The 27,313-nt window shown below is 44.4% G+C and overlaps 1 protein-coding gene and 1 non-coding gene across 2 annotated transcripts in view; one reads left to right on the top strand and one right to left on the bottom strand.

Moving 5' to 3' along the window:
* Positions 1-27,313, bottom strand: part of LOC126159222 (galactosylgalactosylxylosylprotein 3-beta-glucuronosyltransferase P-like) — a 172,577-nt gene that overhangs the window by 12,418 nt on the left and 132,846 nt on the right. Inside the window, exons 4-5 of the mRNA XM_049916500.1 lie at positions 8,334-8,510; positions 7,963-8,076 (exon numbers count right to left, since the gene is read on the bottom strand). Coding sequence (XP_049772457.1) covers positions 7,963-8,076; positions 8,334-8,510 — 291 coding nt within the window. The remainder of the gene's footprint in view (positions 1-7,962; positions 8,077-8,333; positions 8,511-27,313) is intronic.
* Positions 6,018-6,092, top strand: Trnas-cga (transfer RNA serine (anticodon CGA)). Its single transcript has one exon. It is a non-coding gene; the product is annotated as a tRNA-Ser (tRNA).

Raw genomic sequence — 27,313 nt, 5'->3', positions numbered from 1 at the left:
TATCGGTTTTAACAGAATCAGTTTTGAATCCCAATCCTCTTATCATTTGCATTAATTACGACATCATGTCTCCCCCAAATTCATATCCCTTGACCGATTTCGGACTATTTGCCCCACTAAATTCACCGCCGATCACGTTCTCCCGCTCCGACATCGGGCTAAGCGGTTCGGTACTAGTTTCGGACCCATACAAACTGGCCGACTGCTTAATATTAGCGACGTCCATCGTTGGCGATTGAACTACAGAGTCATTCATAATTTCGCTATCAGCGCAGGTACTTATCTTTGTCGTGCTGGATAGTACTGACATGGTATTTCTGCCGATGTTTCAGTTGAAGCCGATGCTGAATATCTCGTAGCCTCTGCGGTGGTACTGCAACCGCCATGCGCGATGAGTCGTCGTTGAAGATGCCGCTTCTGGCTGGAACCACGTACTTTCGATGTCGCCTCTTCTTCCGCGTTCCTTTTTCATCACTCCTAAGCACTTCTAAAACTCGATACGCAAAACTGTTGCAAAATTCGTAGCTCAGAGCCCCCTCGCAAACTGCCTCAACTGACACAGAATTGGGGCCTAGACCACAGATTCAAAACTATTAAAGAAACCTAATATTCCGTCCTGAACCGATCTCACATTTAAATTTTACGGGAGGTCCGGCCTATCGAAGTTAAGAAATTAATTTTGGAAACACCTCGCAGAATTCAAATCCAATTCTAAAACTTTCCGGATTCATATTCCGCAACTAACACTTTCCATAATCCAATACTCTTCCGACACTTTGCAAGATTCCTATCGTTCAATCAAACTTTCTAAATTCCTTACCCGGATGATCCCCCAGTTGCGAGCAAACATACCAAAGATGTTCAGGTTCACATGCGGCTTCTCTCCTTCGAAATGTCTTGCCTCAAACTCTTGTATGGGTTGAAGCGCACGAGTCGCATTACACGCTCAAAATTAGACACTTGTGACTCTTCGGTTAAGTTATCTGACTGATGAAAAGTTTGCGAAACTGTATGAAACAAGCGAAGTTAATATAACAGATAATAACAATAATAGTAACATCGGGAATTACATTGACGACCCATAAATGACGTAGGCCACACAGTTGCGACTTGGTTAGAATAATGTTTATTCAGAAAACAAGCTAATACCGAAAGTGGTCGTATTAACAGTTACTGTTACACTCGAGTGCATATCCATTTCACACAGTTCGATCATTTACAATCTCATCGCGAAATACAAGTCCAATACTCCACCTCGTTATCTACGCGAAAAGCTAGAGTGCACACCAGGCGCGCAGCGGCTCACGACTCAGGCACTATGTCCCGCGATACCACACAACGTGAAACTTTCGAAAACGTTTCACTTCCTAGCTACCTAAGGACCGACTGTCCACTTTCGCTGCCCAATCCGAACTGTCATTTTGCCCGTCTGCGGCCGCGTCACCCGCATGCCGAACAACGTCGCTCAACTGACTAGTGCACTTTCCTTCCCTGAAGCCATTTCATAATAAATGTCAAATTTTTTTACATAAAACCAATACAATCACTTCTTAACGTTGAATGTCACGGCCAGTAGCCTTGCACCAAAGTGCTTTCTGATAAATAAATAAAGAACAAAAGTAACTATTATGCACTAAACTTTACAGCAAATTTTCCGATAGGGTGTCATGCGGTCATTGCTCAATGTGTTCTGTGTGGAGGACATGATGATCTGATGCTTAGCTGAAAATACTGACGATTTAAATTCACTATACATTTTAAACAAATAAAGTTACAGAGTTGATATTTACAACATTTATCATTTTAATGATGATCTTTTATTTGAAATGTCTCCCGTTAAGATCGACCAAATCGTTCAGATTTTAGTATTCAGGTCTTTTTTACAAAACTTGTTAATTCCACTTTAACAGTAAATCCTAAACTATTATAGACATGTACAATATTCAGATTTCATTGGGACCACCATAAAAATTTATGAAAGATTGTAGATTAAAATTACTTTGGCTCATTCCCTGAATTACTACAGATTTAGTTTTCATTAATGTTTCCCTTTAAGGTGGATCTTAGGTCCTCCATATTTAACATTGATTACCCCTCCCGCACACAAACACCCCCTAAGTGCGGTTTCCCTATGACGTTAGTTCTCGTCTGTCTCACTCGCACACTACAGCGTTTAGGCCTGATAAGCCTGGCCTCATTCAGTACAATAGACGCCTGTGAATTTCCCCTCCTCGTGGCGAATCTGAGCTCTTTCTGGCACTCAGTCCTGGACGATAGGATTCGTTTGACAATTCCTGGAAGGCTGTTTCTTTCGGCCTTGTACTTAAATGAGATCGAAATGCTCTTTAACTCACAAATTGATTTACTAAAAATACGAGCCCCTCATTACCATTTCATACTGGGAAAACTGGCCATCAATAGAACTTCGCATTTCCGCAGTACATGCGCTGCAAGTTTTAGATGATGTATTCTACCAGATATTGAGCCACACCCCTTGCTCGTGACACCCATATTGCCCAAATCAACCAGTTGAAGGCCATCACTGAAATTCATGTCTCCTCAAAAATACCAACTGCGTTCACCTGTCACATACTGAACTTACAAATGCAGCTCAACCCCCTACAAAACTCACTAACTTGACGTGACATTGCAGTCAAACAACGTCAAAAGAGAAATACTGCACTCAGCTTAGCATGTATAGATTGAAAAACACACCTGCGGTGAGGCATATTCTAAATTCAAGGATGGCGGTTGTAAGTTGTGGTTCAGAAGTCACACTGTGGGGGCTGGTTCACGCTCTGCATTATGTTGGTGGTGACATCAGCTCTCTAGCCACCATCGTGTTATGGTGGCTAGAGCAATATTTTATTAGACTTCAATGATACGTCTTGTGTACAATGTGAGGCAGTCATTCCCGTATCAGTAATGGCAGGTCGGCCATCACCGAAAGGTGGCTGGTGGGTGGCTTCTGCCCCAGCAAAGAGGTACACGCGTCATTACCCTGTGTTGTTGACTTCAGGATGAACAATTGCCAGAGTTCTGCCAGTGGGCTAAGGCCATGACATCAGCGGCATGTTTCTTCTTCTTGCTGTGACTGTGGTTTGCTCTCGCTCGGCGAGACTCTGGCGACTAAGGGCCAACTCGGGTTCAGCACAGAGATGAGGCGGGACTATCATCCACTGACATCTGGCAGGCATCTGGAGCTGTGGTACCAAGTCCCACATGGAGACTCAATGGTAGAGGTAGCTGGCCCAACCCAGTCTCGAACCCACTGCTGCAGCTGTCGACGCCTGGTCACCTCATCTAGCATAACCCTGGCATCGTGGTGGTGCTCCTGGACTCTGAATGCATCTGCCTCAAAATTCACAGCTATTTATATGGCTCCAGGGGCATTTGTTGCTTTGTTACCCAGCTATTCATCGTATGGCTTAAATGCGCTCTTATCCCGGGGTAGTGACACAGTCCTGACAACGCCAGGTATTACTGTTGCACGATGCAGATTTCGTCGAGTACGTCTCTTCCGTTTTTCCGTATTTTGAGCACTTGTTGCTATATCCCGTATGCCAACACGAAATGCTTAGCAGCCAACGGTAGCTAAGGCAACGCTCCTCGGTAGCCACCTTACAAAGTCCTACGAGTTTCACTTAGAAATAGGTATCAATGCTACATAATAGTTACGAAGAATAGACGTCCATTAAACCTAGTAGTAGGGTGATTAACGTTTAATTGAAGTAATGAGGTAGCATAATAACATACGGTCTATCAATGAAAAATAGCTGTCAGGTAACTGTGGCGGTTTATTAGATTAGCTACCTCTTCGAGGAAATTTTAACAGTGGGTCAGATGATCCTTAAACTGCTCTAGTACTTCAATTCGTAAAGAAATATCACAGATTATACAGAACATATATTAGACTTTACGTGTGAAGCTAACACCGAAGAAATGATTAAAGATATTAATACTGCAACTTTTGTTTTTCTGCAGGCAAGTGAAACAAAACACATTACGTGCAAAGGTTTCTGACTATACTGCTGTATATTAATGGGAAGAAATCTGTTGAAAGATTCCTTTCCATTGAATATTAATAATTTGCTCTTGGTGCGGTTCCAAAAAGAAATCTGAAACACTTCTGTGATAAATAAATATTCGTTGCTGAAGCACATGGTGGGGCACAGCAAGAAGTGACAGTCATAGGGATACACAGAATCGGATGCAGAGTGTTGCCACACAGCAGAAATGTATTACAAGCAAATGTAAATTCTTCTGGAAGTCCTCTGCAGCCAGTACCAAGCCAACGCGAGCCAGCTCAATGGCCCATTGCGCAATCAAAACGACATACAGGTAGAAAGGGAATTCAGCGAAAAGCAGAACAAACCGAGAAGATATTTCCCCGTGAGTGAGAGAATGGAATCATAAAATGAGCATCATGACGTCAAAGAAGAGAAGAAAGACCTTCATTCTAACAGCACAGCTTGATTTCGCAAGAGAAAGTAAAATTTTGTCAAGAACACTGACGAAAAGGCAGCAAGCTGAAGCCATGAAAGCCATTCTCGCGAAATAGAGAGATAATGAAGACTACTGACGAGCCCCGAAAATCGGGCCACATTCGGTCATCACCGGCCAGTAAAAACATCACTGTCACAGATGAACAGTGATAAACACCCAGGCTTCCGAGCCTGAACCTGTTTACGCTTCTGTACACGAGCTTTGAGGCCGAGCCTGTGGTATGCTGCAGCTGTTCACCGAGATGACTTCTGCCTTCAAGACTGCCAGCTGTCTGGTCTGCTGATCTCGGTCACTGTGAGGTGTCGGCCTCGCAGCCACAGACGAGAAAACTTGTAAACCCTATCTCCAGCTTACTGAACCAAACTGGTTGTGTTCGGCGCACACTGTACCTGTCGTAGTGTTCGGGAGGCACACTAACCGCTGCTGCCCCTAACTACTCGTAGTAAACAGTCACCGGCATCCCCAGCATTCCTTGGTGGAAAGGCTATACCGTAGTTCATCTCACACTGTGCAGATCCGCCGAGAGTTTCTGTGAACACAGCCTCTCTGTAGTGCCCTGCGGTGGGCAGGAAAGAACTAACGATTAAATTTGAACACACTGTATTTAACTAAAACGCCTTCTTGGCTTATACTAATTTCCAAACACAAGAACAACACACACAATTCTTGTGGTGACAAAATCCGGATAAAAGTACAAGACAATGAAAAGAAATAATAACCAAAATACTACTCTATACAATTACAAAGTGGCGTCATGATACAACTTTCTACTGAAGGCTACAACGAGTGTCTACTAGGCTAGAGCCGGCGTAGATATTGACCGGAGCTGTCCTAGCTGTAGGTACACACTGCCGGTCTGACTCGGCGGAGTACTACACGTAGTCACATTAGTTTCAATTGGTGGATCTCTGTCACATGGCTTTCACGAAGTAGTGCCGTGTTTATGCGGGAAGTCTGCTGATTTTTAGATCCACTGGCGGGCTCTTGAAGGGAGGTCGGCAGCCCACCTTGTTTGTCTGTTGTGCGGGCCCTCTAACTAATAAGGGACCGCTACGACAACCTTGATGTCTATGAGAGTGCTCTGGTGACATGTAGCCGCTTTCCTATGCAGAAACACTTGTTGTATTGAAACTTCCTGGCAGATTAAAACTGTGTGCCGTGCCGAGACTCGAACTCGGGACCTTTGCTTTTCGCGGGCAAGTGCTCTACTAACTGAGCTAGTAGAGCTGGTAGAGCACTTTCCCGCGAAAGGTAAAGGTCCCGAGTTCGAGTCTCGGCCCGGCACACAGTTTTAATCTGCCAGGAAGTTTCATATCAGCGCACACTCCGCTGCAGAGTGAAAATCTCATTCTGGAAACTTCCCCCAGGCTATGGCTAAGCCATGTCTCCGCAATATCCTTTCTTTCAGGAGTTCTAGTTCTGCAAGGTTCGCAGAAGAGCTTCTGTAAAGTTTGGAAGGTAGGAGACGAGATACTGGCAGAAGTAAAGCTGTAGGGACGGGCCGTGAGTCGTGCTTGGGTAGCTCAGTTGGTAGAGCACTTGCCCGCGAAAGGCAAAGGTCCCGAGTTCGAGTCTCGGCCCGGCACACAGTTTTAATCTGCCAGGAAGTTTCATATCAGCGCACACTCCACTACAGAGTGAAAATCTCATTCTGGACTTGTTGTATTAGTTACGTCGTCCGCCAGTGAGGCATGAAAAGGCCCTTGAAGATCGCTGAGACAGCGGCAGCAGGTTATGAGGCCATGCATTGCACAGTCTTTGTCCTGGGCACGCCACAGGGAAGAATACACGAGTGTAAACTTCACTGTAGTAAATTCTTGTTGCATCACTAGCGCGCTGTGCGCCGATCGTCCACATCCAGTGCACCCCATGCTGTATCACCCTGACAACAGCAGCAGTCTCAATGCAGGCATATACAGAACTTTCCCGTATGCCAAGTACCGGGTAGTCTAAAAGTCAGTATAAATTTGAAAACTGAATAATTCACGGAATAATGTAGATAGAGAGGTACAAATTGACACACATGCTTGGAATGACATGGGGTTTTACGAGAACCAAAAAAATACAAACGTTCATAAAAGTCGTACAGATGGCGCTTCATCTGATCAGAATAGCAATAATTAACATAACAAAGTAGGACAAAGCAAAGATGATGTTCTTTACTGGAAATGCTCAATATGTCCAACAACGTTCCTCAACAATAGCTGTAGTCGAAGAAGAATGTTGTGAACAACACTGTAAAGCATGTCCGGAGTTATGGTGAGGCATTGGCGTCGGATGTTGTCTTTCAGCATCCCTAGAGATGTCGGTTGATCACGATACACTTGCGACTTCATGTAACCCCAAAGCCAATAATCGCACAGACTGAGGTCTGGGGACCTGGGAGGCCAAGCATGATGAAAGTGGCGGCTGAGCACACGATCAGCACCAAACGACGCGTGCAAGAGATAAGAGATCTTTCACGCGTCTAGCAATACTTTTTTTTTGTTTTTTGTTTTTTGGTTCTAATAAAACCCCATGTCATGCCAAGCATGTGCGTCAATTCGTACCTCTCTATCCACATTATTCCGTGGATTATGAAGTTTTCAAATTTATACTGACTTTTTGATCACCCGGAACATTTAGCGTGACAAACACTCAATGAATTTGGTTATTCTAAATGTTTGTAGTAGAAATATAGAGGTTGTTAGGTCGCTATTTGCAAATTTTACTGCATTCATATTTTTCCCTTCGTTGCCTTCTATCAAAGTGATTTTTTATGAACTCTGCTGTAAGAGAATATATTTTTTCAACTGAGTGGAATTTCAAGTGTCGCATTGTAAATGGTGTACCGCAAACCCAAATTACACTTATTGTAATGTTATGATAATATTGAGTAAGAGCATATTTAAGATGATAGGACGGTAAAGCGATATTTTGCTTTAGGAAGTCTGCTTCACAATTCAGACTTTCTCTTCCTCGAATTCTTTTCTATGAGACTGTTAAACATGTCAGTGTTGTATACCACACAGTTAAGATGCAGAGTGCATATGCGTTTACGGTATCCAGGGCATTACTAATAATGCTGCTAACGTTCTTCTTTGTACCGAAACCATCTATCTTCACACAAAAATAAATAAAGATAACTGTTGTGTTAAAGTGAAGAACAATTATATAAAGAAAGAATATAAAATATTAAACTATCTCTTATTTAGCGTCCAGTGTTTTAATAAACATTCGAGCTACTGTTATTAAAAATCTGAATGTAACAAATGTACAGGGACATGCATATTTTCGTCTCTCTTTAAATGGCTGCAGTGGCAGATGCCTAATACCTACGTTATTTCGACATTTATATTCTATTTTTTCCTTAAATTATGTTATGTTAGATACAGATTTATTTACTACTAATATGGTCCAAACGGTCATCTCAGTGTTGCATGCCTTTGGACTTAATAGTTAATCTCTATTTATTACCTTGGTGCAGTTGTTTGCTTTTAGTTCTATTTCATTGGGCTCAAACGGCGCCAGACTCTTCAAAAAACCATCTTCTTCAAACCCAGTCTCATACGGCATAAAAGCGTTTGGTCTCTGTAAATAAGCAATTATAGAACATTTTCAAAATACTCCAGCATTTCTTATTGTCTACATACATTAATAAGTGTGTGCTGAGCAGATACGTAACAGGGCATACATTCTTTTTTGTTCTTAGGCTGTAATCACCACTGAGTAGTTTAGCTTCTGAAAATACACTCAATAACACTTTGTTAACAGAAGTAATTCTTACAATCAATTAATTATATCTCTCTACTTCTGTTTTTCTTATTGAAATGTTACCATTGCCTCACCTGCGACAGGAATTCTACACTCACTGCAAACCCTGCCATATCTACAGGAAATTTTCGTTCAGATATCCAGTGATCATAGAAGCCTGCTAACCTGCCATCTACAACCACAGGTGTGCTGATACCATAATTTCCGATTAAGCCTACAGGCCACATTGCTACTCTCTCAGTAGACCGCACCTGTAAAAGAAAAAAAATGTACCTTATAAAGTACCATTACACTACCATCAGACATCTCTAGCACTTACAAAGCGAAACCGTGAGATACAAGGGAAGGAATGGATGAGGAGAGGGCCATCTGAGAGACAGTCGGTGAAGAGATGTAAAGGCAATGAAGAAATGATTGAGAATCTAGGTATGCTGGCAATTCAGTTTGCAGTTAAGTTAAGGAGCGAGTGAGAGTCTGATATATTGCCAACAGGTATTCACAAGATTAGGTGCACATCTTGCTTTGATTAACATTATTTTATTTGTCGTATGTAAAACAAAGAAACCTGACGCACTATAAATTATACAGCGGGTATTTTAAGAAATTTGATCGCCAAACGAAAAGTGTGGAATTGACAAACAGGGTACAAATTGAAAAGAGTGATGTACAGTCCCATAAAAGGGGGTCTATCGTCCTTAAAGTGATAAGGAGAATTAAGAAAACTTAATTACTGATTTGAGGAAATAATTTCTCCGAATCTCCATTACCAAATATAGATTTTGAACTGAATAACGAGCATGAGATCTAATTTTGCAAAAAATACCTAATTGCATGAAAATGGTCAGGGTAATTAAGACAATTTAATTTGTGATTTGAGGGGATTACATTAAGGATTTTTGTCCGAATTTTAACAGACAAGGGAAGAGTGATAAACTATAACAGGAGTATGAATCTGACCAGCATGGGGTCTTACTATGCAAAAAATGGTTTAATGCCATGTATTTAATTGGGATAGTTCAGAAAATACTTAATAATAATTTATGGGGAATTTTTTTAGAATTTTTGTTTCGAAACGAAATTGTTGAATAAAGTATTAAATAGACCGGCTTGAGATGTACTTTTGCGAAAACAGAATAAAACTGGTTGACAAATCAAGATGATTAAGAAGAATGTAACTAGTGATTTCATAGGAAATTTAAATGTTTCGATCACAGTTCCTGCTATCTAAGGAAATGAAGTGTCAGAAAGTTCACCTCTTCAAGGCCTGGCCATATTGAGCATCAAAAGATGCTTCAGTGAAGCTTTACTGAACTTAGCGCATTTCGAGAAGAGAAGACACTGCGAAAGGAAATGAGGTGACAAAAGTTCGTTTCTTACAGCCACAGATAATTTACACGCAAAATTGCATTACTGTGATATTTGCTTGTTAAAATGGCTTAACTTGGATGAAGTACTAAATGTAAAACGTTTCAGCAACAGCTTGCTGCCCAGAGTTTGAAAATAAAATCAATGAAAAGGGAATGGGTGGAAAAAAACTAAAAGCAGTTACAGGAACATTCGATGTGATGATGTTGGAATACGTTTTCAGCAAATAAGGTGCAGATTGAGAATTTGAAGTTCTATGTCTGTTATAAAAATTAACATTTTAAGAATTACTAGAGGATAATTATCTGGTGGATTGTGTAGACTGTGCAATCTTCTGTTTTGTGGCCTTGACATGTTTACATCACCAATCGCTGAAGGTGTGAAACAGTTTCAAGAATTCTTCAGTCTCAAAACTTTTTCGGTAGGTAATCCTTCAAATACCAGGAAAGAGAATGTGTATTCTCAATCAGCACATCATTTGCTGTTGCCTCATTCACGGGCAACGATTCTCCAATGTATTTCATATGTTGCTTTTAGAAAAACCATCCCACAAAATATTTGACCATTCTTTCCTTTCTTTCAAATCTTTTATATCATTCTTCTTTGTTATGATTAGTTGTACTGTAAAACAAATATTTAATTTCTAGGATTATTTTATTACCAGTGAAGTTAAGAGATAACGCACAAGACACTTGAACACCTGAGTGCACGTTATTTCCTTGTATGTATGTACGTATATATATACTGAACTGGGGACCTAGAGACGACGGAGAGGCTTTGTCCCCGCCGCAGCCCTCAGTGGTACACAAACCCACAACAGGGTACAGCAGTTCACTCACCCCACCGCCACCCCACACGGCCCCCATTGGACATTCCCCCCTAACCCGCCGCCAGGAACGATTCCACACGAGTGTAAGCCCAAGTTTTGCGTGGTAGAGTAACTATCGTGCACGCGTACGTGGAGACAGTGTTTGCACAGCAATCGCCGACATAGTGGAACTGAGGCGGAATGAGGGAACCAGCCGGCATTTGCCGATGCACTTGGAAAACCGCCTTAAAAACCATCCACAGGCTGGCCGGCACACCGGACCTCTACGCTAGTCCGCCGGACGGATTCGTGCCGGTGACCGGCACGCCTTCAGGCTCGGGAAGCAGTGCATTAGACGGCATGGCTAGCCGGGCGGGCCATTACTTCCGTTCTGAAATACACCGAAGGTATTTTGATAATGCCCTGATGTATTTAAAACTTTGAACAGAATAATGTACGGTAATAATACTTTCTAGTGCAACATTGCACCTCATCTAAGGAGAATTAGAAATAAAATGTACAAAACCGAAATTAAAATTTCGCCACTTACTTCTTCCGAGAGGATGTCACTGGAGCGAGGACTACATATAGGCTACTATCCAAAACCTTTCTTCCTGGAGTATTAGCCCTTAAAGTTTCGCATGAGAAGTTGGCAAGGTGGAGCCGAGGTACTGGAGGACGTAAAATTGTGAACACTGGTCTCGTGTCGTCGTCCTTGGGTTGCTCAGTTGGTAGAGCAGTTGCCCACGAAAGGCGAAGGCCCCTAGTTCGAGTCTCGCTTCGGCACACAGTTTCGATCTGCCAGGAAGTTTCATTTATGCCTTTGTTTGCAGGGTATTCATCGTAGACACAGTTCAAGTTTCGATTCAAGAAATGGCTCTGAGCACTATGGGACTTAACTGTTGAGGTCATAAGTCCCCTAGTACTTAGAACCACTTAAACCTAACTAACCTAAGGACATCACACACATCCATGCCCGAGGCAGGATTCGAACCTGCGACCGTCGCGGTCGCGCAGTTCCAGACTGAAGCGCCTAGAACCACTCGGCCACATCGGCCGGCCAGGTTTCGGTGCAGGGTAACTAATTAAAGAAGTCATATGACTCACTATTTGAGGCATTCTGTTAAAATTAAACACGTTGATGACAATGTCACAGCATATATATTCAAGTAGATTTTCGGTTTCACTCGGGTAGCTTAATAGAAACCTATCTATGACTTTCGGTAGACATAAAAAAGTCTGATGTTACCATCAGAAACTGAAATTGGTAACTCTATGTCGACTAAACCAGAGGTAACTGCTATACTATGAAGGATTTTAAGCCACAAGTTATACAGAGTCTGTTACTACCAACAGAAACTCTTAAGATACAAGGCAACACTCATAGCTTTTTGGAGGGAACGGGAATCTTGTGGGTGACACGGGAGCAGCAGGAGACTAAGATAACAAGCTAAGAGTGATTCATACATAGTGAAGACAAGTTATTAGAAAAAGCATAAGATGAAATATTCTACATAGTGCTGCACGAGATTCAGCTCACAGATGACAGAATGTGACACCAGTTTACTTTAGAAGAGGAAGACGAAGTGAAATGAGAAAAAAACTAATGCTATTAAAGAAGGAAAACAAAGCGAACTATGGAAACGAAGGGCAGGGGAACAAAGTAGGCAAAGGGAGAGGCATTAGTAGGAGAAAAAGGAAGAGAGAAATAAAAGTATGGTAAAATAAAATCAACATTCAACAAAAAGTTTACTGGAAAGGAAGATTAAGCTAAAAGGTGTTGAGCGAATGAGGGTCGCAGGATGAGAAGATACACTGTAAAGCGACTTCTTCCATCTAAAATTTGGGGACATTGGTAATACTTGGGATGATTCGAATTACTTGTGTGGAATTGCAGGCACTAACGCCTCTTGAGTCATACTTTAGGCTACAATTTGGGTTCTGGATATCACAAAACTCCTGTATACATTCAGACATTCTGCTTGTTGGTTATGGTCAGGGTTAGTGTGCAGAAAGGCATGCAGTGAACACATGTCTGTTCGAAACAAATATGAGTAGTTTTACATGTTGCCCTTCATTAAATATTGTACAGTTTGCCAATGGCGTAGCTTGAGTAGGTGATTATGGCTGAATCAAAGGATAATAGTGTGAAAGGTAAGAGGGGCAGGGAAAGTGGAAATGGTCGTCTTGGAATGTCATACTTTGGCAAACAAATTGTATAAGTTAGGGAGGGAATGGAGGGTGACCGAATGAGATTTGGGGGATATCAGGGAAAAGATCTACTTTCAGAACTTGTCTTGAATAGAGCACAGCATTGGTCAGAACATCTAGCAAGGCGTGATTGGTACTGAATAATTAAAGCAATGATTTTCAAGTTTATGGAAGTCAGATGTATGTCGGTTGGAGGAAAAGAGGAGCAGAATACCAGCAAGGTTAGTTTCTGGACGATAGTTGTTGCAGGTGAACGCCTGGGTGAGATAAATGGAATAGGTATTGAGGTATTTGGTGTTGCAGGAGATACGTTATCACATACAGCATGATTGTACAATGGGTAACATTTGAGATGGTAGTGGTAGCAACTGTTGAAACGGAGATATTGTTGTTGCTTGTTTTGGATTAGGGCCCCAATAACACAGAGGTCAATATCTGGGAAAGCGACTGGGAATTTAAAGAAGTACCAGAAGAATTTCCGTTAGAGAAACATGTTAAGCGGATGCCAGAAACGTCTTCACCAATAATCCAGACTCAAAGGATAGTAGTGTATCTCTAACAAATCGAAGGACGAAGGACGAAGCCTCTTCTACATGACCCACTCACGGATCTTATAACCATTCGCCTGATGACTTAGTAGTCGTGGCTTTCAAAAGTGAAGCAATTACAGGTAAGGATGAACTTCGCTACTATGGCAGTAAAAGGGTGTTTTCAGAGGCTTTCAGAAGATTGGTGGGAGATTTAGCGTTCACCAGCTGAAAAATTTCTTACGTCTTTAAGATGTTGGCGTAGCTAGTAGTTTATCTCTATGTGATAGGTGGAAGGTGCGTATCTACTAGAACTGGCAGACATTCACTTCGCGCTGCTGGGCCTACCAGAATAAGGAAGGGGTACATGAATCAGGAAAGGAGAGATGTTCTATGGCGGCGTTTGTTAATTATTCTAATGAAGCAACGAGCGCTTTCGACAGGCGATCTAAAAATAATACCAAATTTCTAGATTTCTAGAAGGTTTTGGGTACCGTAGCTCACAGGTGGCTTCCAATCATGTTTCGTATTTACGTACGAGGGTTGTTCAATAAGTATTGACCCCACTTTTATTTTAAAAGGTCATTAATATACATAGACAAATGTCCCTGTTGGTACTTGACATTTGATTTTTGTTCTGTGTGCCGGTGAAATTTCGAACCGTTCTGGATGATGGCAGAATGGCGTCTACATACGACTCACGTTATAAGTAGCGAGCTGTTATTTTATTCTCTGGTACATACAAAGAAACCATAGTGAACATCCATAAACGTTTGTGTGCACTGTATGGCGACGTTGCAGCTGATAGGAGTACAGTTTGGCGATGGGTAAAGAAAGTTACAACCGCAGGAAATGCAGAAACAGAGCTCCATGATCAACCACGCTTTGGGCGTCCTGTCACAGCCACTTCTCGGACATTCTGAATCTTGAGGATGCCATTATTCGCGCCGACTGGCGCATCACAACCCGACAATTGGCTCATCAGTTGTCGGTAAGCATTGGAAGTGAGTCTGCAATGATCGAGAGTCTAGGATATTCAAAGAGGTGCTCTCGATGTGTTCCACGAATGCTCACAGCCGACCACAACATTCAAAGAAAGGCCATTTCATCTGAACTGTTGGAGTGTTTTGAGACCGACAGAAAGCCCTTTGTGTCATGGATCCTTACGGAGGATGAAAGCTGGGTGCAGCACTTTTCCCCGGAAACAAAAAGGCAGTCTATGGAGAGGAATCATCCTCATTCAGCACAGAAGAAGAAATTCAAGACAGCCCCTCTGAAAGAAAGGTCATGGTGACAGTCTTCTGCGATTGCAAAGGCGTCAATTTGTGGATGTGATGCCAAGATGGTCAACCATCAATTCAGGAGCATACGTGAAGACTCTGAATAAACACGCGAACCAGTTATGAAGTGCTCGATTAGACAAGAATCCAGCAGAAATCATATTCCAACACGATAATGCAAGCCCACACGAAAATCTGAGAACCTGGGAACACGTCGCCAAATTGTGTTATAGACCATTGCCTCATCCACCCTACAGCCCACACCTGGCACTCTCGGACTTCCATCTCTTTCAGCCGCTTAAAGATTCTCTAAGGTGAACAAGCTTTGAAGATGACAAGAGCGTCAGTCATGCAGTGAAGACATGCCTACACCTACAGGACAAGAGCTTTCACCAGCAGGAAATGCAAGCTCTCCCACAAAGTTAGCGTACGGCCATAGAACGGGATGGAGACTACTAGACAAAAAGGACATGGACAAGCCATGGGTATTGTCATCAAATTCTGACTCTTAAATATAAATATATTCTGAGAAGAAAATGTGAGGCATTACTTATTGAACGATCCTCGTAGTATCGTCTCAGTTATGCCACTTGATTCGTGATTTACTGTGGTATGTAGTCAACGAGTAAGACAGAAGTAGTGGCAGTCGTGCGCAAAAATGTGTGAACGGACCAGAGCTGCCCACGGTCGGCCCAAGCCGACTGCGTCAGGTATCCTTGGCGAGCGCGTCTGCCGACAGGCGAAGTTCCGGTGACGTGTGGCGAGCATGGGCGCGTGTAAGAGAAGGGCAACGGCAAGTGAGAGCGGAGCCACCGTACAGTACAGAAACGTTTTCTGGATTCCATTTCTGGTAACCGCGGACCACGTGGGTCCAGCTTGACTCCAGCTGACCACTGACGCGTAGGGCAGTTTGTTTGACGCTCCCCGTTCGTTTTCGCTTTCGCTTCGTCGCGCAAGCGAAATTCAGGGCGCACTGCGATTGCGAATAAAGTTCGTTTTGTTCCGGACACTTGTCCAATGTTCTCCTGCGGTCACGTGGACGGTCGACGTGTTCGTCACCGACGAGTATAAGCCCTCCAGGATAGTGTTGCAGCGGAACTGCAAGGCAACACCACTACAGTGTTCGCCAATTAATAGACATTGAGATGTGATTTAATTGACGAAGGGAGAAAATATGAAAATGCAGTAAATTGAACCAGGTGAAAATGAATACAAACATCTCAAAAATGAGATCGACAGAAGTGCAAAATGGCTAAACAGGGATGGCTGGAGGACAAATGTAAGAATGTAGTGGCATATATCACTAGGGGTAAGATAGATAATGCCTACAGGAAAATTAAAGAGATCTTTGGAGAAAAAAGAACTACCTGTTAGAATATCAAAGGCGCGATGGCTGAGCGGTTCTAAGCGCTTTAGTCCCGAACTGCGCGACTGCTACGGTCACAGGTTCGAATCCTGCCTCGGTCATGGATGTGTGTGATGTCCTTAGGTTAGTTAGGTTTAAGTAGTTCTAAGTTCTAGGGGACTGATGACCTCAGATGTTAAATCCCATAGTGCTCAGAGCCATTTGAACCATTTTGAATATCAAAGGCTCAGATGGTAAACCAGTCCTAAGCAAAGAAGGGAATGTAGAAAGGTGGGGTCTATACAAGGTACTTGAGAGCAATATTATGTAAATGGAAGAGGATGTAGATGAAGATGAAGTTGGAAATATGATACTGCGCTAAGCACTGAAAGACCTAAGTCGAAAGAAGGTCCCAGGGTTACACAACAATCCATTAGAACTACTGGTAGCCTTGGGAGAGCCAGCCATGACCATACTCTTCCATCTTGTGAGCAAGATGTACGAGACAGACGAGATACCTTCAGACAAGAAGAATATGATAATTCCAATTCCTAAGACGGCAGGTGCTGACACGTGTGAAAATTACCGAACTGTCAGTTTAGTATGTCACGGTTCCAAAATAATAACACGAATTCTTTACAGAGGAATGGAAAAAACTCGTAGAAGCCGACCTCGGGGAAGATCAGTTTGGATTCCATAGAAATGTATGAACTCGCGAGGCAGTACCGACCCTACTACTTATCTTAGAATATAGATGAAGGGAAGGCAAACCCACGTTTATAGCATTTGTAGACTTAGAGAAAGCTTTTGACAATGTCGACTGAAATACGTTCTTTCAAACTCTGAAGGTGGCAGGGGTAAAATACTGGGAGCGAAAGGCTATTTACAATTTGTACAGAAACCAGAAGGCAGATGTAAGATAGAGGGGCACGAAACGGAAGCAATGGTTGAGAAGGGAGTGAGACAGGGTTGTAGGCTGTCACCAATATTATTCAGTCTGTGAACTGAACAAGCAGTAAAGGAAACCAAAGAAAAATTTGGAGTGGGGATTACAATCCAGGAAGCAGAAATAATAACCTTGAGGTTTGCTGACGACATTGTAACTGTGTCAGAGACAGCAAAGGACTTGGCACAACAGTTGAACAGAATCGACACCGTCTCGATAGGAGGATATAAGATGAACATCAACAAAAGCATAACAAGGATAATGGAATGTAGTCGAATTAAATCAGGTGAAACTGAGGGAATTAGATTAGGAATTGAGATAGTTGAAGCAGTGAATAAATTTTGCTATTTGGGAAGTAAAATAAAAGATGATAGTCGAAGCAGAGAGGATATAAAATGTAGACTGGAGATGGAAAGGAAAGCGTTTCTGAAGAAGAGAAATTTGTTAACATCAAAAATAGATTTAACTGTCAGTAAGTCCTTTCTGTAAGTATTTGTATGTAGCCATGTATGGAAGTGAAACACGGACGATAAACGGTATAGACAAGAAGAGAACAGAATCTTTCTAAATGCGGTGCTACTGAAGAATGCTGAAGATTACATGAGTAGATCACGTAACTAATGTGGAGGTACTGAACAGAATTGGGTATAACAGGAATTTGTGACACAACTTGACTAGAAGAAGGAATCGATTGGTAGGACACGTTCTGAGGCATCAAGGGACCACCAACTTTGTATTCAAGGCAACCGGGAGGAGATGACTACAGTAAACACACTAAGAAGGATGTAGGTTGCAGTAGTTATTCAGAGACAAAGAGGTTTGCACAGGATAAGAGTAGCACGGAGAGCTACATCAAAAAGTTTCTGGACCGAAGACCACAACAAAGGAGGGATTTCATTTTTGTCACTTGTTCATTTACTCATCTGTGCAGAATAAATACATATTCGGTAAACGAGTACTTATTAATTTTCATCACCATACCGTCACTGTAGACCACGTCCTGAAGAAAGTGCGTGGGTGTGACAGCAAATCCTGTTCACTGCAAGACTGACATGTAAGCGGCGGTACCCACACGTTCCCCCGTCACTCGTATCCCCGGACTGATTACTGAGCTAAACACGTGCCGATGAACTATCATCAGCATGAGTAAAGCGGAACCGTAATGGATCTAACACTTACGTCCTCGCGAACGTACAGTGATTTGTATGTGGACGAACCTTTGAGTACTAGACGCTAATTTAAGGTGACGACTTTGAGGAAATAGCAAAAGACAATAGACGGCAGCCAAAAGGCAATAGACGAGCTGGCTCTCATCCAGGGTCTCTGAAGCGAGCGTGCAGGCAGGCACTCTCGGCATGCACGATCCCTGCCTACCCACAGCCGGCTTAGAAAGACTTCCGCACGCAAATCAGTGCCCTGCGGAAGCAGTCTTCATAAAAGAGACTAATGGGGGAGAGAATGTCATTGGCTACATCAGCAGCTGCGCCAAGAGGAGCGCGGCGACAGGAGGCCAGCTCAGTTCCTACGTCACCTGCGGAGCCTCGCACAGTCCGACAGCACGGCCCTCGACTCGCTCTGGCGCGCTATCCGGATGTGCAGACTCCCAGCACAAGTGCTGGCGGTCAACCTTTCACAGTCAGAAGTGCATCTTTACGTCGTCGCTGGACTTCGCTGATAGTGTGCAAGACACAGCAACATAGGCGACCAGTACCGCTGCTGCGGCAACCTTCGATGACGCCCGCCGGCAATTATGACTCCGCGGTGATAGGGGGACCTTAACAGCCACCAGCACGGTCGCTGACCTGCACCACTCAGGTTGCAGCACTCTGCTCGTAGATCGAGCGATTGGAGCACTCAAGGACAGGGGCCAGCAGATCCCAACACAGCCGATTCGCTCAAGCAACCGGCGGTACCAGCAGTTCAGGAAGTACATCGTCGATGTGAGAGCAGTTCCCGCGCGGCATTTGCTGGTACCATTCTCGCTTTGACAATGGACAAAGTGTCGACCTCCCTGCTCGCACCCGAATGCCAGCTGCAACCGGACCTGGGGGTGCCCGTGTCCCGTGCAGCATCCAGGCGTCTCTGCGTGACAGTCCGCCTGATTATCTGAGTGGTAACGTGTTTGCTTATCATGCAGCAGGCCCGCGATCGATTCCCGACAGGGTTGCGGATTTTCTCCGTCCTTGGATTTGCTGTTGTGTTGTCCTCTCATCATCATCGACATCCAACTCGCCAAATGTGGCGTCACCTGACATAAGACTGGTAACTCGGTGGCCGAACTTCCCTACATGGGGACTACCGGACATCAGTCCTACACGATCACTTCACTTCATTTCTTTGTAACAGAACGGTCTAGCATAGTGAGGTACCTTGTCGAGAAGGGTTCCCATCTGTCTATTTTCTCCCAATCTGTGCTAAGAGACCTCCGGAAGGCCAAGGCACTGTTACGATGGCAAACAATTCAACAATAAAGACGTATGGCACATATCATAGAGATTTGGACCTCAGACTGTGCCAGACGTATGCATGGAGCTTCTCTGTGGCTGTCATCAATGAATCTGGGTCCTGATTCGCACGGTCTCTACAGATTATTAGCCGACATTGCAAGCGCCCAGCCAATCGATTCGACAGCGAATCAGAAGACCGTAGGACAGCGGTGGCCAGCCGTTTTCATCAGTGTTAAACCAGTGAGGTCACCCTGAGCGTAAGCAGACATAATGCACAAAATTTCATATATCTCTTGCCCACCTGCTGCACTGTAGTATGTGAAGCATTCGACTATCCACCACACCGTGACTACACTTGGCCCACTCACTTTGTGCAATCAACATCGATTCACTCCCTAGCGATTCGCAGTAGCAAAGTCGAGTTCGAAGCAATCTTGCGACAGGGCATAGTTCGACCGTCAAGCAGCCCACGATCCTCATCCTTGCACTCGGTTCCCAAGAAAGATAATTCGTAGCTACCATGCTGAGACTATCGTCTCTTAAATGCACGACAGTGCTGGACTGATGTTCAGTACTATACAAGATTTTAGACACGCCTTGGCAGTTTCAGTTAAATTTAGCGAAATTGACTAAGCGAAGGTGTTCATGCCGATTCCTGTGGTGCCTGAATACGTTCAAAAATGGCGATTATCAAGACAGTTGGGCTTTTCGAAAGCTTGTAGATGACGTTAGGCCTACAGAATGCTCCTCAGACCTGGAATCGTTTACTGGATGGCGTCTTAGGGGGCACATCGTGGTGTTTCACGAACCTCGACTATCCCTCATGGATGCAGAGTCGCCCCAGTTCCATAGCCACCACTTAACGACCATCTTTCGACGCCTGAGCGAGACCGGCATCGTCGTTAAAGCCTCGAAAATTATATTTTGAGTCACGGAAATTGCGTTCCTGCGGCATTTAATCACCACTATCTGATCAACGTCACTACTGGACAGGATACATGCGATCTGGAACGTGCCGCACACGCAGGCACACAAAGATACGCCGCTATCTTAATATGATAAATTTCCATTGGCGCCATCGCCAAGTGCCGCTGCAATACCGGAAACCATGACTGTGGCGGTACAGGGTTCTACTTCGGAGGGAAGGACTCCTGTTAACTGGACGTATGCAATGGAGAGAGGCTTTATTAAGTTAAAATGGCGCCATGCAGTAGCGACACTGGTCACTCATACACTCTGCATGACACTGAACTGGCAGTCGTCGTGGCTGTTAGCCAGACAGCTATAGGTGCAGTGAATCAACGATATATTGGTAGTACGTAGTAGGCACTTGGTTTCTTCTCGTGGAAGGTATTAGGGTCGCAACGTGACTGGAGTGCAACGGCTGTGAGTTTCTTGTTGTGTCTGAGGCAGTAAAATACTCCCGCCTATCAGTAGAATCCCGCTCCTTGGCGATTTTCACAGACCACAAGCCCCTAACTGGCGTGTTTCGGAACAATAATAAGAAGTGCACACCGTGGTAGTTCAAGCAGTGGAGGTACGTGTCGCATTTCTCCTCTGCCATCCGCAACATTTCCGGAATTGGTAACATCGTCGCTGATTGCTTGTCCCGCGCTTTTTCCGGTACCTATCTGTGGACTTTGGTGATGTCCACGGACTTTCGACGTCCACCCCCCCCCCCCCCCCCCCCGCCCCACAACATCAAGAGCACTGTGCACTCGTTGCTGCGAATTCTTCTGGCCAGAACTCCGGGAAGATGCCGTCAATGGACACACAACTCAGCATGCCAAATCGGGAGGCATACCCATGCACCCGTCCGTGCCTTTCCCGACGCAGCCCGACGTTTTGCAGACTTTCATGTGGACACTACGGAACCACTAACTCTTTCCCAAGACTATCGGCTGACGATGGTAGACCACTTCGCACTTGGCTGAAGGCAACGCCCGCAGCGGACTTCACCGCCGAGGCCGTCACCGCTGCCATAGTCGTCACCTGGCTGTGATACTTCGGCTGCCCAGTTACGTAACAATGTTTGGCAGCCGCCAGTTTGGCTGTGCGCTGTTTACAGATGTCGCCCAGCTGTGTGACATGCGTTACACAGAACTATCAGCTACCACCCAGTGGCTAACGGCACAATCGAGCAGCTCCATCGAACACTGAATGTCTCCCTAACTTGCCACGACGCCGCCTAGATAGAAGCACTTCTGCTGCTACCGCTCAACCTGTGACTAACAACGAAAGAAGAGAACGTCGCTTCACCTGCCAACCCTGTTTATAGACCAACGCTCGCCATCTGCGGTGATTTTATGGAGATACTGTGATGCATAGGCTCCTCCATTGACAGAACATCTGTGCATCCGTATTGTCCACCTCTGACCGCACGCATCCACACAGCACGTTACTGCCAAAGTGTTTATACATGGTGAACCGATACGCGACATACACGTTATGGCCACGCTGAGTAGCGCCATGTCACTGATCGCGCGGCCCCTCCCGTCGGATGTTCAAGTCCTACGTCGGGCATGGGTGTGTGTGTTGTTCTTAACATACGTTAGTTCAAGTTAGTTTAATTAGTGTGTAAATCTAGGGGCCAATGACCTCAGCAGTATGGTGTCTTAGGAATTCACGCACATATTTCACACATTATGGTCCGTACCATCATGCTATGGCCACCACTTTGGATACCTATTCGCGACCACACTGAGTCATCATCTGTGGCGAGGGAACGCTTGAAATCGTGAAAAATGGCAAGCCAATCAAAATGACAACCGATCGAGCCGACTTTCATTTTGACCGCTCCTACCACCGTCCGCTTCTTCGAGCCAGAGGAAGACCTGTCAGTAGACGAAGCTTCCACCAGAGCCAGTCAGACAGAGCCAGCAGCCGTGGCAGACAATGACACACATGGCACCAGCTGTCATCGGGCCGCAGCCCCACCCCACCTTGCCCAGCTAGCAGGCACAGCAGCCCAGATCACATCTTCCGCAGGTGCCTGGGTCATAGCCACCACAGAAGCCAGTAGACTACGTCACTCATTCCAGCTGCTGTGTGCATTTCAAATTCCCGTGCTGCATCTTGACAACGTCCCAGAGACTACCTGCTGGAGGTATCCTGTCTCCAGAGAGCCGCATCATCCACACACCGTCTCCACTCAAGCTCCGAAAAACACCTCACAAATAACTGGCTATTTGTCCGTTCCAGCTCTGGACTCAACGTTCGCTCCCCTGCGCCTCCGCCGTGTCAAACATTGAGGCTGGATTATCTTCCTCGCCAGTTTTCCATGTCCTTCCTATCAAGCTCCTATGATCGCCGTTCACACTGCAGGTCATCTCCATCAAAGCTCCAGGAAACACATTCGGGCTGTGACACCATGCTCGCAGGAGTATACATATTTCACTTGATCAGCATTGAATCCAGACTGAGTTCCAAGGTTTGGTCCTGCGAACGAGCATGTCAGTGAATTTTGAACAGTGCAACTTCTGAACGCTTTATTTCGTTAACTTTTATTATCAGTGTTTTCTTCTAGGTGACTCGCAGCCTTGAGGTCAGCTCAATTCGCTGCCGCTGCTGTGGCTAGCCGGCTGCACAAGGATACGCCCACCGTGTACCTGTGTGCTGATGTCCACATCACAGCCCAATCGCGGACGATCAGCCCACTGTCATCACCCTCACACAAACATGTCACTTAGACCTGCGCTTTCTCGCATCTCCCGAGTTCCACTCTAAAAGGGGAGATCTGTGTGCCAGCCATACTGCAGATATGCATCAATGGACCTGGACCGCTCACCTTCGGCCAAAATGGCTGCTTCAGGTGTCTGTCGGCACACGTACCTAATGATAGGTGAAATTCTGGCAACGCAGTGTGGGTGAGAAAAAAGAGAAAGGCATCAGAGGAGGGCCGCGGTATAGCACAGAAGCGTTTTCTGAATACCGTTTCTGCGAGCCGCAGACAGGGTGGGTCGAGCTTAATACGAGCTCCCCACTGACGAGTACGAAAGTTTGTTTGGCGCTCTCCGTCCATTTCCACTTTCGCTTTGTCGCGTCTGTGCAATACACTGTGATCGTAAACAAAGTTTGTTTCGTTATTGACACATGTCGAATGCTCTTACAGGTCACGCGATCAATCCATGTGTTTGTCACTGAGGAGTGTGTACCTTCCAGGACAGTGTTCGAGTGGAACCAAAGTGTACCATCATTACCGTAATCGCCAATTAATAGATATTGCGATGTGATATCATTTTTGTCACTTGTTCGTTTACGCACCTGTGCAGAATAAATATATTTTCGGCAAACGTGTACTTATTAGTTCCCATCACCACACCGCCACAACAGCCTACATCCTGAACAAAGTGCTTGGGTGTCACAGTGACGTCGGCTCACTGCACAACTGACGCTTAAGTGGCGGTACCCACACGTTCTCGCTTCAAAGTGATACCCAGCGTTCCACATGAGAGTGTTGTAGGCGTCTGATGTCCCTACGGAGATAATCTGAACAACCATGTTACTCTGTCTGCAGTTGATACTGTCATTTTCCATCTACTACAGTCATGAGATATGTGTGTGGTGCGAAAACTGGCAATTGGCCCGAAATCTAATAAAAGTGTGACGTCATCAGCCTGAGTGTACGAAGGAATCCGTTAAATTTCGGTTACACGTCAAGTTAATCAAATCTAACGGCTGTCAGTTCAACCAAATAACTAGAAATTACAATAACGAATAACTTAAATTGGAACGATCCCATTGATATTGTTGTGGCGTAGGTGAACCAAACAGTGTGTGCTATTGGCAGAATACTTAGAAAATGCAACAGGTCCGTTAAAGATACTGCCTGCAGTAAGCTTGTCTGTCCTCTGCTACACTATTGCTGCTCAGAATGGAATCCTTACCAGAAAATATTGATGGACGTCATAGAAAACGTTCAAAGAAGTGAAGCTCATTTTCTGTTATCGCGAAATAGGGGAGAGAGTGCGACGAATGTGCTATGCGATTTGGGGCAACAATTATTAAAGAAAAGGTGTTATTAGTTGCAGAGGACAACTTTCTCCTCAAAATGCGAAAATATTTTGCTTATAGCCACTTAAATACAGATAAATGATCAAAGTAATAAAGTAAGGGAATCCAGAGCTCGCACGGAAAGATTTAAGTGTTAGCTAACACGTTTACTAAGGAGAGCACAAATTTGTGTTTTACTCTTAAGAATAGGACACTCAGGAAAATACAAATAGCACACAAAAACTGGGTTCTACTGACTCATAAAATAAAGTTAAATACAAAGGAATTAAACATTTAATCATCAACGTTTCATCGTAGCTTGCAAGTGTGTTGAAATACAACGACGTTTCCTCGCTTTGCTTTAATAGTTTTGTGTATTTCATATCTTGTAATGGTGCAATATTGTGGCCTTCATTTTTTTATTACCTCAAGTACAAGAAGACGCCTCGTGGAAGGTCACAATGGAATATACTGTGTATGGTATCTTATTTTGCTTTTCCTTGAAACCAGCAGCCTCATCCCTACTCCAACTGCTATTTTCCTTTTCTTTTTTAGTCACTGAGTTGAAGGCATGACTGAATATTTCTGAATGTACAGGAGAGACCAGAGACCAGACAAGGTTCTTTTCCCCTGAAGTGGTACAAGCTTTTAGATTCGAATTTCTGTGTTCAGTCATTGGTAGTTACTCCTGCAATACGTGTTCCTGTCAGCTGGCTACATTTTCCGTTTTGGACCTTCAGCACGATCACATTCATATTGGGGAACAAAGTCTTCTTCAGTTTCGTCCTCAGCTCGTGGTCTAGTAGCTAGCGTTATTGCATCTGGATCACGGAGTCCCGTGTTCGGTTCTCGACCGGGTTGGGGATTTTCTCTGCCCGCAGACTGGGTGTTAGTGTTGTCCTCATCATTTCATCATCATCATCATTTGGGACAGTGGCTAGACTGGACTGTGTAAAACAATTGGGATGTGTAAATATTTGGACTTTGCAAGGGCGCTGATGGCCGCGCAGTTGAGTGCCCCACAAACCAAATTTCATTATCATCATCTTCTTTATTTGGCGACAATACACTTGCGACACTATAACACAAGAAGTCTGCGTGCTGACTGGCATCGAGACTGTCTGGCCGTCAATGATGATGTCGAAGAGCTTTCACGTCATCTAGGTAACTGTCGTCCGAGGAGGATCTCATCTGTGGTGGCCACACCTCCTCCGGTGATTGCTTCGCTTCGTTTTCCTAATTTTGGTGTACAGGTGAGTGGTTGTTACCTCTGTATGGCGATGCAGAATGGCTACGATGTGTTGGGGAGCAACGTCGTCCAGGGTAAGGGGATGATCTGAGGCCCACGAGTCGACTGCAGTCGTCTGTAGTTTACTGGCGTGAATGAGTATGTGTTATGATTAACGTCCTGCGACGTAAAATTCATCAGACACTCGCCATCTTTCTCTGCAGTAGCGCATATTGTGTCCAGAGGGTCCACAGTGAAAACAGACTTGCGTGTTATAGTCCATCCAGCAAACGGCTGTTGTTACACGTTGCGTCTTACTTGGTCTAGAAGCTGGTTATACCTGCATTGGGTGGATGCTGTGTTGTCGTTTGATGGCTGTGGCATAAGTCATCGTTGTCCGAGTCCATTCTTCACAGTGCGTTTGACAGGTGGTGGTGATTGTATCAAAGATCGATTCGTCTCTTCATCGACATCGTCTGTTAGCCTCTCACGAATGTTGCCGATATTCACGGCTGCTGCCTCTTATGTTCTGGATCCTACATTTGTGCTTTTTGGCATATCTTTGCCCAATGACACTTCTGTGGTTGTCGATGGGCTGCGTCGTGCATCTCTGGGAGGACGATGGCGACAGTAAGGATAGTGGGTACATGTGGGACCACAGAGCGTGAAAAAGTAAGTGTAAGCTGTATATGGGGCTGTACGTAACCAAATGCGTGTTCAACTAGTGCGGCTATGGTAATCAGTGTTCTGTGATGTGGAAACTTGCAGTGATTACTGCCATTATATTTGTGGAGACCTTGAGTCACTGCCTTCAGAGAGGGACGAGACCCATATAGCACGGACATGGTGGTGTGTTTCTCTTCATGGAACATGGTAGATGGGAACAGCTTCCTGTTCTGTAGTATGGATGGGCCGAGTCAAGGGACTGTTCTGTGATCGGGACTGTTCTGAGTAATTTAGTATGGAAGGAAATTTGAGGCTCAAAACTGTCATCATGCATTGCTTGTTGTCACTGTGTTTTGCGACAAACTCATAGGCGGTGTAGTTGGTCTTTCTCTTGTGGCCCTCTAAGTAATATAGAGCTCACACGATGGAACGGACATTATTGGTTGTTGTTTGCCGATCAGGTTAATGATCATGTTTGGTGTGAGTATACAGTTAACAGTATAGTGATGTGGGGACTGGGTTACAGTGCATTTTTTGGTATCAAATCACTTTCACCCAAGTGTGGAAAGCTAACTGTGTCATCGGACCTCATGTGAACTTTTCCGTGTCTTGCTGGCCAGCAGTAAATGTATCAAAAAGCATCTCTGTTTCATATCAGCCTTCGCTATGGTACCCACTAGTTATCAGTGTGGACAGTAACCTGTAAGGTACGAAAAGGTAACAGAGGTTAGATGAGTCGAAATGTACCACACTACTGACAAAGATACAACAGCATCAGCCATTTTGCCAATGTTTGCAAGTTGCGTAAATGTTTGCTTTGTATCTTGATGATCCTTATGTCTTGTATTAATGTGCTTCTAAATTTATTACTCAATGAGTTCGATTGTAGTTTTGGGTTTTAGTGATGCTATTGTTGGTGTGACATTTTAGTGATGCTATTACTGACATTAAGTGAAGATTTTCAAATGGTAGTGCAGGGGGCTCTCGGTAGAAAATTATAATAGAAAAATGTGTGGATACAGAAAGGCTGGGAATATTAAAGGTTCTCACTAAGCTCTGTGTTTAAACAGTTCTGAGCTGCACTAATTTTGGTGCCAATATGTCCTGTTAGTATTATGGGGTTGTTATGGGACCCATGTGGCGTTGCTTTCTAAATTTAGTGGAGTTGAAGCATCATGAACTTTTTCTTATTGTATCGGCTTACTGCTGATAAACTGTTCCTGCTCCAGAATTTGATGG

Source organism: Schistocerca cancellata, chromosome 2 (assembly GCF_023864275.1).
Source record: "Schistocerca cancellata isolate TAMUIC-IGC-003103 chromosome 2, iqSchCanc2.1, whole genome shotgun sequence".
Lineage (NCBI taxonomy): Eukaryota > Metazoa > Arthropoda > Insecta > Orthoptera > Acrididae > Schistocerca > Schistocerca cancellata.
This window is presented reverse-complemented; position numbering and strand designations above follow the sequence as displayed.